Source organism: Pelodiscus sinensis, chromosome 10, assembly GCF_049634645.1.
Source record: "Pelodiscus sinensis isolate JC-2024 chromosome 10, ASM4963464v1, whole genome shotgun sequence".
NCBI lineage: Eukaryota > Metazoa > Chordata > Testudines > Trionychidae > Pelodiscus > Pelodiscus sinensis.
Genome location: NC_134720.1, coordinates 54,375,150 through 54,387,294, shown reverse-complemented (window position 1 = coordinate 54,387,294; position 12,145 = coordinate 54,375,150). Strand labels below are relative to the sequence as shown.

Genomic DNA, 12,145 nt, shown 5'->3' with positions numbered 1-12,145 from the left:
GAGAATGGAAGAGTTAGACGTGGCCAAGGGCCTGCCCAGTCCCTTTGTCTGGGAAGACTCAGGCTCTGGGATGTGCATGCAGCGGCACGAGGGAACGCTGTGGAGTACGAGAGGCTGGCGCGTCGCCGGGATGCGGCTCTGTGAGCTGCTGCAGAGGGCGGATTAGAGCGGCCGGGTGGAGGCTCTGCAGGGGAGCCCGGCGTGGGGCTTGTTACGCCTAGTGAGCGGCACGAGGCCTTTCTCTGGACGGTCACTAACACCGGACTCTTCCTTCTCTCTCGGACTTGCAGCAATCCAGGAAACTGCACAAGCTGGTGGAGTCTCACAACAGTGTCCGGGTCACCGTGTGCAGGAAAGGGGAAGGTGCGTCCTGGTCCCCTTTTCTCTTTCTTTTCTCTTCAGTTCCCGTGGGACAGTCGCTCCTGTGGGCACCGGGAGCCAGTCAGGGCTCTGACAGTTTCCCCTTTCCTCCCCGGCCGGCCGATTGGCTTCTCGTGCGTCAGTCTCACACCTACAGTATCAGTCGCGTGGTGGCCACGCCTGGCCCGGGTCGAACAACCCACTGCCCTGGGGAGCGGAGCTAGCGGGGGCCTGTCTCCCTCCGTGGGCCCATCGACTCTGCCGCTGGCTGTTCCCGTTGGCGAGGGCTCCGGGCAGCAACAAGAAGCAGGGCCAAGCGGGTGTCTGGGGCCACTGCGCAGAGACGTCCCAGACCCACGTGCTCCCCAGCTGTGGGACGGTTTGGTTCTGTAGCGATGGCGACTGTTGCGGGGGACCCCTGGGGGGGGTTTAGGTTGGGGCGCTCACCCATTCTGGAAATCACAGCGCCACATGGCGAGTGTTTAGCTCGAACCCCCCCGAGGCGGAGGAGAGGAAAGCCCCCCGAGAGGCGCAGGTCTCCTGAGCGGCCCAGACACTCACCCCCCAAGCACGAGGGGCTGCCACCTTCTCCAACGCCGCTCACTCGGATTCAGCCCAGCTTCCCGCGCTCCCCCAGCACCTCCCAGAAAGTTCAGTGCACCCCCACAGCTGGGAACCGAGGCCGTGGCGGCGGGGGACGGTAGGGCTGGGGCAGGCAAGCCTACAGCCACACCCCCAGCCCGGGGAGGACAGGCGGCGCCTGCCCCTGAGCACGGGAAGGACGGACGCTGGGTGCCCCCAGAATTCCTCCAGCAGGCGCTCTGGGGCGTAGTGTGGGCGGGCTGGGAAGGCAGAGCCTACCCCTGCCTCGCGCACCGGCCGCCCCGCCTGAGGGTTTGTCGGGAGGCACCAGCTGGAAAGGCCGGGATGGCTCAGGATAACGCCCTTCTCCAGAGGCCTGGGGGATGCCGGGGCGGGAGGAGGCTGGGGCACACACAGGCAGGGCCCACAGGGCCTCTCTCACGAGCGCGGCTGTTTGCTGAGGGCAGCCAGACTGAGACGCCGGGACCCGCCGGGCTGCCTGAGTGAGGCCTGCGTCGGTTGCCATGGGGATGCGAAATCGTAGGACAGATCCGCGTGGACCCCCATGGCTCCTTGCCAGCCCCTTTCCTCTCAAAGCCTGTGGCAGCCACCGGACGCGGGGTCAGCCGGCTGGCCCCTGTGCACAGCGCTACAGGTTCGCCCCCGCTTTGCCGCAGGTTTCCAGGAGCTGGAATCAAGCCACCTCGTGCCCGGAGACATGCTGGCTGTGACCGGGGCCAAAGCCCTCCTGCCGTGCGACGCCATCCTGCTCAGCGGCGGGTGCGTCGTCAACGAGAGCACGCTGACAGGTACGGTGCGGGGGGGTGACCGGTTACCCCTGGGGGCGGGGCCAGCTCAGGCGGTTAAGCGGTTAACCATTAGGCTGACCTAACGATTAACCAGCTAACTCATTAAGGGGATTTTGCATCCCTAGCATGGAGCGTGCATGGCCCGTCTAACGGCACCGCCTCACCCCGGTGGGCTCTGGAGCGCTTGCCTCAGACGCATTCCTGTGGAGAGAGCGAGTCCTTCAGAGAAAGCCGGCCTGCCGCGGGGGGGGCAGGGCAGGGCCAGGGACGCAGGGGCCCAGGGAGGCTGAGCTGCCGGCAGACACAGCCTGACGTCCCGCTGCAGCCCAGGGGCAGGGCAGGGCGCAAAGCAGCTGGTCTGCCTGGCCGCCCTGGGGCGCGTTCTGCCGGGACGTAGCTCAGAGACCTGGCAGCAGCCAGGCACGTGACTAAAAGCTTCCCCTCTCGGGCGGGAAGTAGTCCAGCAGCCAGGGACCCGCTGCCCGGTCCCAGCCGGACGCCGGGGAGCCACCGACTCAGCTCCACGCTGATGGGGCACAGCCGCTGCCTGGCCTGAGGAGAGGCCCTGCCCCCGGCTGTCCCCGGCGAGTCAGGATTCAGGCCTTGCCCCCCTGCCCTGCGCCAGGACAGTTCCCATGCAGCCTGTGTGCCCTCGTTCCTTTGCCTGAGCAGCCGCATGCCCCGGGAGGGACCCTGCACGGCTGCGCTAGTGGCCAGGGCGCTTGCAAGGGCCCGGAGAGCACGGGTGGCTCATGGCAGCACTCGGGAGAGGCGCTGTCCCCATATGCCCCTGCCAGTATTTTAACTGCCAAATGCGGGGGCCTCACATGCCACCTTGCTCCTCTGGGTGGCTCTTCCTGCACCCCTCCCTCCGCAGGCACCGGCTGTCCTGCTTGGGAGAGCCAGGTTCCCCTCCCTGCTGCGCCAGGGACTCACTTGTGTGACCTTGGTCAAGTCCCTGTGCCCTCTGCCCTGCGCCCCCGGGGCTGGCGGCAGGCGGCAGGAGGAGGGAGAACACACTGAGGCTGGGAGATGCTCGGACACTAGGGCGATGAGGGTCAGAGGCAGAACCGGGCAGCGGCGAACCCCCGCCCAGCCCGCGAAGGGAGGAGGCAGGTTTCCCTCATGTGCCCCACTCTCCTCCAGGGGAAAGCATCCCAGTCACCAAGACGCCCTTGCCCCGGTCGGGGGACGCCAGGCCCTGGAGAACCTGCTGCGCGGAGGATTACAAACGCCACGTCCTCTTCTGCGGAACGGAGATCGTCCAGAGCCAGGCCGACGGCAGCGGGCCAGCGCGAGCCGTGGTGCTGCGGACCGGTCAGCCCATTCCCTCTTCACGGGGCTCCTCCCTCAGGCAGGGGCCGGGCCGGGGGCACGTCTACACTGCCCAGGGGAGACCTCGGCAGCAAGGAGCCGAGCCGGGCGCCCTGGGCGCGGGCTGCAAGGCTGGCAGGAGCCGGGGAGGCGTTGGGCTCAGGCTGGCCAGGCGGGAGGCTCTGAGAGCACCGGCTCCAGCCCAAGGCCCAAGGGCTGCATGGCTGGTGTGAGGCATGTGGGAGAGTTGCAGGGTGGCTGTTGTGGGCAGCTGGGGGAGGCAAGCCCCCAACCCCGCCCCTAGCCCCGCCCCTTCTGCCCAGGCCACGCCCCTGTCACGGGGAGGGCGGGACACAGTCCTGGAGCACGGGGAGCTGGTGCCCTAGGCAGCCACACTCCATCCCCAGTCCATGTTCTGGGGGCGGGGCCAGGCTGGCGGGTTGGGAAGGCGACGCCTCCCCCTGCCTAGCGCACCGGCCGCCCGTGGGAGCTGTGCCTACGAGTCCTGCTATGTCTTGTCTGTGCGGTTTGGCATCACCCGCAACCACCCACCACAGCATCGCACTGCACGGGCCCAGGAACCTGCAGCTGCCAGGTGTGTGGGGTGTCCCAGTGCCCAGCTACCCGCCCTCTGGGCACCTGGCTCGCGAGGGATGGGCCCCGCCGGCTCCGGCCCAATGGCAGCTCGGCTCCAGCGTCCTGGTTGGGGGGGCTTTCGGCAAGGGGTCCCCCTGAGGAAATTGCTCCTCGGCCCCATCCAACCCAGGCAGGCTGAGCATAGCACCCTGCAAGGCCCAGCCCCGGCGCTGGGTTGGGGTGGGCTAGGGAGGGAGGCTCTTGTATTGCTGGCGATTTACGTTGTGAGCGCCCTTGGGCGGGGCCTGGCATTCCGGGCGCGTGGCCGTGTCCGGGCACGAGCACCTGGGGCATGCCCGGCGGCAGGGCTGGCCCGACAGGGCTCGTGGGGGTGTGGCCCAGAGGAGACACCCGGCAGTGCAAAGGGAGAAGCCGGCTTGGCGAGGCAAGAGGCTGCCCGGCTCTGACCCAGCCAGACCTTAGCCAACCCGGGTGCAAACTGCAGGCGGCTCCGACCACAGGCTGCCTAAGGCCTGGCGCGGCGCCGAGCGTGGGGAGCGCACAGCCAGGAGGAGGCCGAACCGGCGCACGACTGCACAAAGGCCGCTCTGCCGCGCTGGCGTCCGCGGGGTCCTGCACGCTCCGGGAAAATGGCTTTTCTGAGCTGACCAACGCGCGGCTCAACTTCAGGGCCCCACTTTCCCGCCCCCGTGTCCCGGTTGCCCCACAAGTCTCTTTCCCCCAGTTACACCGATCGTCGGCACCAGCCCCTTCCCTGGGAGTTTTGTGACGTCCCTGGGGAGCTCCTCTTGCAGAAGCCCCGGAGGCCAAATTTCCAACTGAAATGTCGGGTGAATTTGAAACTCGAGGCACAAAACGACTTTCCCGAGACCCAGTAGTGAGGATCCCTGAGACTCACCCTCCCCCAAGCCCACAGGTGTCTGGGAGCCCCCCGAGGGCGGGGTTAGCCGGGGATGGCACAGCTCCGCCCCGAAACCGTGCACAGTGCTCCTCATCCCTCCTGCTCTGTGAAACCAGCCCGAGCGCCCAGCGCCTGCCCCCGGGGCCCGTTAGCACAAGCCATCGCTTCCAACGCTCCCCCCGGCGGACAGGACTGTCTGACCTGTATCGCGGGGCAAACCTACCCGGCAATCGGCGTGTCTTGCGCACTGAGTGGCCAGTCACACCGTTACTCGCTGCTGTGTTTAGCCCCGCGGAAGTTCCCCCGGCTCTGCTCTTGGCGCGTGTGCGGCACTGCCCGTGCTGATGGCGGCTTAGGACAAGCACCGCCGTCTCTGGCATGAGCGGGTCCACACAGCCGCTTTTATGAGTCAGGACGTGGGATGGGAAGCTGCGGTCGCTTGAACCGTTTCGTTCCACTGCGGCTCTGCCGGGACGCTTGGTCCCAGGGCCACTGTTGACTTGATGTCGCTGGGTATGGTTTGTCACTCCAGGTTTCAACACCGCCAAAGGGGGCTTGGTGAGATCCATTCTCTACCCCAAACCCATGGATTTCAAGCTGTACCGAGACGCCATACGGTTCCTGACGTGCCTCGTGCTGCTGGCGATGGTGGGGATGGTCTACGCGGTGTGCGTCTTCGCGCTCAGCGGGGTGAGTGGGGGGAGCCCCGGGGGGGCACGGCCATTTGGCGCGTACGGAGCTGGCTGCACTTTCGAAACGTGCTCGTATCTGCAGGACATTCTTGCCCTGACGTGGGATCATTTTAAAATGACGTTGCGTTTCCAGACACAAGGCCTGTTTGTTTTCATGGCAAGGTCCAAGACCCCACAAGTATCCCACAAGTTAACATCCCCTCCAAGGTCTCCCCAGTGTCTCTGAGCGTCCTCTTCGAGGTACAGATTCTCCCCACAGGTTTATCTCCTTCCTCCTCCAGACATCCTAGCACAGGGCCAGGGAACCCGTTTTTGATGGGGGCCACAGACGCACGGGAAAATCAGTCGGGGGCCGCACACCAGAGCCTGGGGCCCAGGCTGGTAGTTGTTGGGGGCCCAGCCTCCCGGGGGAACAGCAGGGATCTGGAGCACCATTGCTGGGGGCGGGGGGCTGAGACTCGGGGGTCAGATTGAGGGAAGCGGGAGCAGCATCCGGCCCCCAGGCCGCAGGTTCCCAGCCCCTGTTCTATAGCCAGGCCTGCAGGGCCAGCCCAGTTCCCCAGTCACTGCACGTGGGCCTGGTCTCAGCTCAGTACAGGCCCACAGCTGCAGCTGCTCTCGGTGGGCTCCCCATCATGTCCCGCGGGCTCCCGCTGCACAGCGCAATGCGGGAGCTCCTGGGCATTACGGGCCCTTCTGAGCGTGGGCCCAGGGCCCCGGGCGCCGTGGTAAATCCGCGGCTGATCTGCTCCCAGGAGACACCGGAGAGGTACGACCCGCGCTTGTTCCCTCCCCGCTCACAGGAAGCGGCGGGAGAGGTGGTGAAGAAGGCGCTGGACGTCATCACGATCGCCGTCCCCCCGGCGCTGCCCGCGGCGCTGGCCACGGGGGTCATGTACACGCAGGGCAGGCTGAAGAAAAAGGGAATCTTCTGCATCAGCCCCCAGAGGATCAACGTGTGCGGGCAGCTGAACCTGGTCTGCTTCGACAAAGTGAGTGCAGCGCCCCGGGGAGGGAGGGAGCCGCCCTTCGGACGGGCGCCCGGGGCAGCGTCCCGGCTTCTCCTCTCCTCTCCTCCCGGCGCTTTCACAGATTCTGTCTCCCTGGGGCGGGGGAGCCTGCCAGGGACTTGGTCCGAAAGGGGCTCGGGCCCAAACCAAGGGGAAGCTACGGCCCGAGCTCCCTGGCCCCCCCGCAACCCGCGCCACATCAGCACCCGCTGGGGCGTGGCCTTGCCGTCCAGCGCAGTTGTGCAGCACGTGGCCTGGGCGGAACCCGAACCAGCCCGTCTGGACCGTTCCGTGCGCTGCCCACTCTGTGCCTGCGCGAGGGGAGCAGTCCTGGCGGGCGCTGCCAGTCGGCGTTCACGGTGCACTGCGAGGGGGTCCTAACGGCCGGTCGAGTCAGCGTGTTACTGGCGTCGGGGGCTGGCCACCTCCCCTGGACGGGAGCCCCCGCAGAAGCGAGGCCACGCCGTGACGTGGCTGTCGTCCCCTCGTGGCACTCTGGGGTCAGACCCTCCTCACACTCCGGCTGCTGCCCCGCAAAGCACCGGCGACACACCGGCCTGAGCTCCCGGCCAGGGAGCGTGGCAAAGCTAGTGGGACCATGCAGGTCTGGGCAAGCGCCCGTGGGCCATGCTCACATTACAGCCCACGCCGCAGCCTTTGCCGCTGTTCCGAGCTGGGCTAGCCAGCGCAAAGCCAGCAGGGCCACGCTTAGCCACGCTGCAAAGCAGCCCCCCAAGCGCACGGCACACGTGGCCGAGACGTCACAGCCCCACGCTGGAACGGCCAGCCCTCTCCGCGCTCCCCTGGTGTGTCCCTGCCAACACCAGCAGGCTCCGGGTCTGGCTCCACTGTCCGCACACAGGGCGTTCGCGCCAAATGCCGCCCCCGGGCTGTTCTGTCTCCCTGTGGCAGCGGCTCAGGGCCCGGTGCTTGGAAGGGGTCTGGCGGTTCCTGTGTCCCCGCAGGGACCCGGTGAGCCAGAGCCTGTTCTGCGCGCTCGTGTGTCCTTCCAAAGTGACGCTCACGCCAGTGTCCATTTCCCCCTAGACGGGCACCTTAACGGAAGATGGACTGGACCTGTGGGGGGTGATCCCTTCGGAAGCAAACAGGTAACGGCCCTGGGCCCGCGGGGGGTGGATTGTGCTGGGAGTCGTGCTCGGTCGCTCTCCTTCCTTTCGCAGCAGCCGGGGGACCCCAGGCTGGGATTCTCACATGTGGCAGGCTGAGTTCAGGCCCTGTTAGGAGTGATGGACATTGGCGACTTGCCGTGGCCTTGTGAAATGGGTGGCCCCAGCCAGCTCCTGCAGAACAAGGGTCCCTGTCCCAGGACACCACCGTGCCTGTCCATATTTCCTGCCTCTGCTGACAGTCCCAGCGGACGGAAGGGCCCAGGGAGCCAGGGAGGCTGAACCCCCCTGCCCACAGCTGAGGCACATGGGCCGTCTGGCCGGGTCTCTTGAGGGCTCCATAGAGGTTGCCGGTTTCTGGTACTGTCCACTGAACACTTTGCCCTCGCTGGGGCCAACTTCATGACCAATGAAAGCTTTGCTATTTCAGCGCCACTAAAGGCAGCCCGGCCCCGAGCCGGCGGCTAGGTCTGCGTTGCAGGTGGCATTCGAGCTCCACGGGGCCGCCCTGCCCCTGGAGTGCCGCGGCCTGCCCAGAGGAGCGCGCGAAGGGACGAGCGTGGGCGCGAGCCGTGCCGCTCCCGGAGAGGGGTGGGGTCCCCCGGGTCGCGGTGCGGGGTCACAGCGAGAGGAAGTGTCGTTAAGCCACGAACCGCAGCGAGTCGTCTGCTTTCTTACAAACCAGCTTTCAGAATGTTCACCGCTTCGCCGCGGGGCGCAGCTTGTCCTGGGGACCCGTGTGCGGCGCCATGGCGAGCTGCCATTCCCTGCTCCTTCTGGACGGGAAGATACAGGGAGACCCCCTGGACCTGAAAATGTTTGAGGCAACTAACTGGGTAAAGCCTGTTTGACTGTTGCTCTAAGATGGGTACTGGCTCGGGGGGGGGGGGGGGATTCCTCGCTCCCGGGTGCAGGGCCATCTCCCTCAGAAGAGCCAGCGTTCTCACCGCTCCGCTAGCTGCCTTTTCCGGCAGACCTTAAGCCGACCTTCGGCTGTGTGGGGCAACTGGCCTAAGTGGCCAATGTGATTAAGTGCAAACTAATGGCCCTCGGAAAATATCATCCCAGCTGTACACACCATACGATGGGGGCTCAGTGAGCTGTTACCGCCAAGAGAGATCCCGGAGTCACTGCGATAGTTTTCTGTAACATGCACTCCACGTGCAGCAGCAGTCAAAAAAGCAAACGCCATGGTGTGACGGACCGGGCACAGCTTAGGGCGTCCGCTCAGGGCGAATTGCTCAAATCCGGGGCTCTTTACAGTCCCCCTGACTGGCGACCTCTCCAAACAGGCCACAAACCAGTCTCACAGAGCGCTTCAGCTGCCTGCCTGAAGCCTCCCGAGCAAAACCCCTCCGACACCCCAGCAATATCCGTGCCCCAGATGGCCCCGGGCCTATACACAGGTGGGGGGTCCTAGCACCCAATCCCACCTACCCCGAACAAGTCCTGTCCGGTTCCAAGAAACCAGCCACAGATCCCTGGTCAATTTACCCTCTGGATCTTACCCACAAATCACGCTGGGCCAATCCTTTAGAATCTATATCTAAAGGTTTATTATTACAAGAAAGAAAAGCATGAGAGTAAGGTTATTAAAGTACAGTACGTTACATGCACCGAATCTCCCAGTTCTCGATGCAGGCTCTAGCAGAGATGTTGCAGCTGCTGGTTTAAAAGTTCTTATTGCACATCCTACGATCAGGATGGGTTCACGGGTCTTCCGGGCTCTTCAATCCCTGCAGTGCTGCCTCTGGGATGAAGTGCTGAGCTGAGAACAAAATGGCATCGACCACATGGCCTCTTTATACTCCTTCCTGGCCTCTCTTCTTGTATGCAGCAAGTCACCTGGTCAGAGGCCAATCTCTATATCTCCTGCTGGCTGCCCTCAGGTGACAAATCCCATTCTTTGGGTGTGTCCATAGCCTATTGAGAGTCATTGTTCCACAGGGCTTTGCTACTCAGCCTGTCCATAGCCATGCTTAACCACATTCACAGAAATATTCAGCTTCCACACAGATTACAGATTCCTACCCACACACACAGACATTATACACTCACATAAATAGCATACATAAGATTAACAAACAGTAATCTCCCATTCAATGCCCCACATGGCTCCCCCCATACCAATTTCTGGGGCCAACACCCCCACCTAGGGGTGCAGCAGCGATCTGGCTGCTTCCCTCCAATTCAGCAACGTGACACCCCCAACGCAAAATTAATGCAGGAAGTGATGCCAGTAACCTCACTGAGGGCATCACAGGCCTCCCCCAACAAAATGGTGGTGTGCCTCAGTTTCCCTTCTTACACAGGACCTTCTGGCTGGAACCCTTTTTGTCCTGTAAGAAGTTCCAAGACCAGTTACAAGTGTTAACCACGAAATAGCAACATCAAAATGTCCCCTTACATACCGTCTGTCGTTTGGTACATCTCCAGACAGATCACATGGTATTTTCATAAGATCATGCACATTGTATACCGTTACAATTCTCTGCAACAATAATACATTGGTTACAAGAATTAACATCAGTAACAAGAACAATCCTATATCAGGTGTATATTGACATTCTCCATCAGGCCCCTTCTCTGGCCCCACACCATTGCAGTTTTGGCCCTTCAGGTTTAAACTGCAAATCTTCTTGGCCAAAGCAAGTCCTGCCCCTCCCCCTTGTCCTGTGGGCTCCAGGCCTGAAACCTCTGGCCAGACCAAGACAAAGGGCTGGCTGGGCGTGACTCCCTGGCTCACAATGGCCCTGGAATTTTCCCCCTTCCCCCACTCAGTGGGGTAACAGCAGTGAGCTGTAGACCCCCAAGTCTCTCCTCTGTCCACCTCCAACCTCTGTTTCCACATGGAACCAGATATCAACCTCCCTGATTGAGTATGAGTGTCCACTGTGTCCAGAGATGGGAGCATAACTGCCATCTCCTGCATCCTAGGGAGAGTGACCACACAGCTGTTCTGCTCTGCATACTTAGCTACCCAGCCCTTCTCCTGAATCTGAGACACTAAGTTCCCACTCTCCTCATTCACCTGGGAACAATCCTGTCCCACACACACTGACTTCCCAGCAAGCTGGTCACCCACAGTCAGTGGGTTAGCAGCCTGCTCCAGTTCTCTGGCTGTTCCTGCCTCCTCTGGAACAACCCTCAGTCCCTCCGAGACCTCTCCACCACCATCCACACTGGGTTTCCCTAAACCCAAGTCAGTGGAGTCACTGTTAACAGACAAGTTCTGTCTGTCAGGCACCAAAACAAGTGCCTCACACAAGAAGCTGCTGCCGTTTACAGGCAGAGCTTTCTCCTGAATGCCTTCTCCCAGCAAGGCCCTGTCACCTCCCTCAGTTACAGCAAACTGCTTGCTACAAGCACTGCCAGGACTCTCCTCCCTATGAGCTTCCTTAAGCGGCAGTTCACCCTTCCCTGGCTCTGCAGTAGCATTGCCCTGCTGAGCCCCAACCAATTCCTCCTGCAATTCCCTTACTCCCTGAGTCATCTCTGGCCCCTCAGGTGGATTCACAGACAATCCCCTCTCAGGCACACAGACAGACTCACAAGAGACAGGGTCAGAGGCACCTTCACTCCCTGTGCAGCTCTCTAGATGGCTGTAAACGGCCACACCATCATTAGGCACCAGAGTTAACACACCCTCATTCTCTCCTTGTGCCTGGGCTAAGGGGTCTCCCTGCTCCCACCGAGCAGCTCCCCCCTCTTCCAGCAACACAGCAGCATCAGGCACAATATCAGGGTCACCACTGTCCGGTCTCTGGGGTTCTGGTAAAACAATGACTGACTCTACCTGAGTCACCTCATCCCTCTCCCCAGCAGACACAAACCTTGGGCCACCCCCTTCCTGGGCCTTAGCCATATCCAGACCCAACTCTGGGACAACAACACTGCTCTCAGCCTTCACAGGCTGTGGGGCATCTTCCTCAGACACAGGAAGAAACTCTTCCCCACACACAGCCAGACAACCAGAGACAGTTTCACCCTTGTCCCAACACCCCTGGCTAATCTCAGGCACATAGCTAGCCACTGGGACAGCTTCCTTTACTGCCCCACTGCTACTTCCACCAGCCAAATCGCCAGCTTGCACACACTGTGCTTCTTCACACAAATCAACTTCAGCTTGTGCAGGTTCAATTCCACAAACCTCACCAGCCACCAGCTCCTCAACTAAAACTTCACTCTGGCCAGCCACTCCAGCCTGCCTCAGAGAAACATTTCCCTGATTTCTGGGCTCTTCCTGCCCTGGTTCTGATTCCAGCCTCACCTCTGAGGCATCAGACGGGCCCTCACCCACAGGCTCACTGCCCCCCTGCACAGACACACAGCTGTCTGCCACAGGCACACATGTAGAGACACTTTCCCCTTGGTTACAGGGAGACTGACCAGCTCCAGGAAACTTTCCATACCCACATGCACCCCCTTCCCAAACCTCCCTGTTAGCTACAGGTAACACAAAAGGTTTGCATTCACACATGCTTTGGGGTTGGGTCATCACATCAGCTGGGCAAAATACGTCTGCCATATCATAAGCACACCGCATACCCACAGAGTTACACATTGAACCTTCAGGAGAATACAGTCTCTCTTGTTCTTTTAGTCTCTTAAGCTGGAGGTCAAGTCTAGCATGTTCCTCCTTGGCTAGGGCCATCTTCTTCGCATGCTCTACCTCTTCCCTCCGCTGTCTCTCCGCATATTCTGCCTTTTTCTCCTCAAGTTCTGCTTTTCTCATCTCAAGTTCCCGATCCAG

The 12,145-nt window shown here is 62.1% G+C and overlaps 1 protein-coding gene across 3 annotated transcripts in view; it reads left to right on the top strand.

Annotated features, from left to right (window-relative positions):
* LOC102458512 (putative cation-transporting ATPase 13A4) overlaps positions 1–12,145 on the top strand; it is a 63,819-nt gene that overhangs the window by 18,127 nt on the left and 33,547 nt on the right. For all 3 annotated transcript variants that reach the window (XM_075938289.1, XM_075938288.1, XM_075938290.1), the window contains 7 exons: positions 291–363; positions 1,620–1,751; positions 2,898–3,068; positions 5,096–5,253; positions 6,059–6,247; positions 7,313–7,374; positions 8,078–8,228. In XM_075938289.1, coding sequence (XP_075794404.1) covers positions 291–363; positions 1,620–1,751; positions 2,898–3,068; positions 5,096–5,253; positions 6,059–6,247; positions 7,313–7,374; positions 8,078–8,228 — 936 coding nt within the window. The remainder of the gene's footprint in view (positions 1–290; positions 364–1,619; positions 1,752–2,897; positions 3,069–5,095; positions 5,254–6,058; positions 6,248–7,312; positions 7,375–8,077; positions 8,229–12,145) is intronic.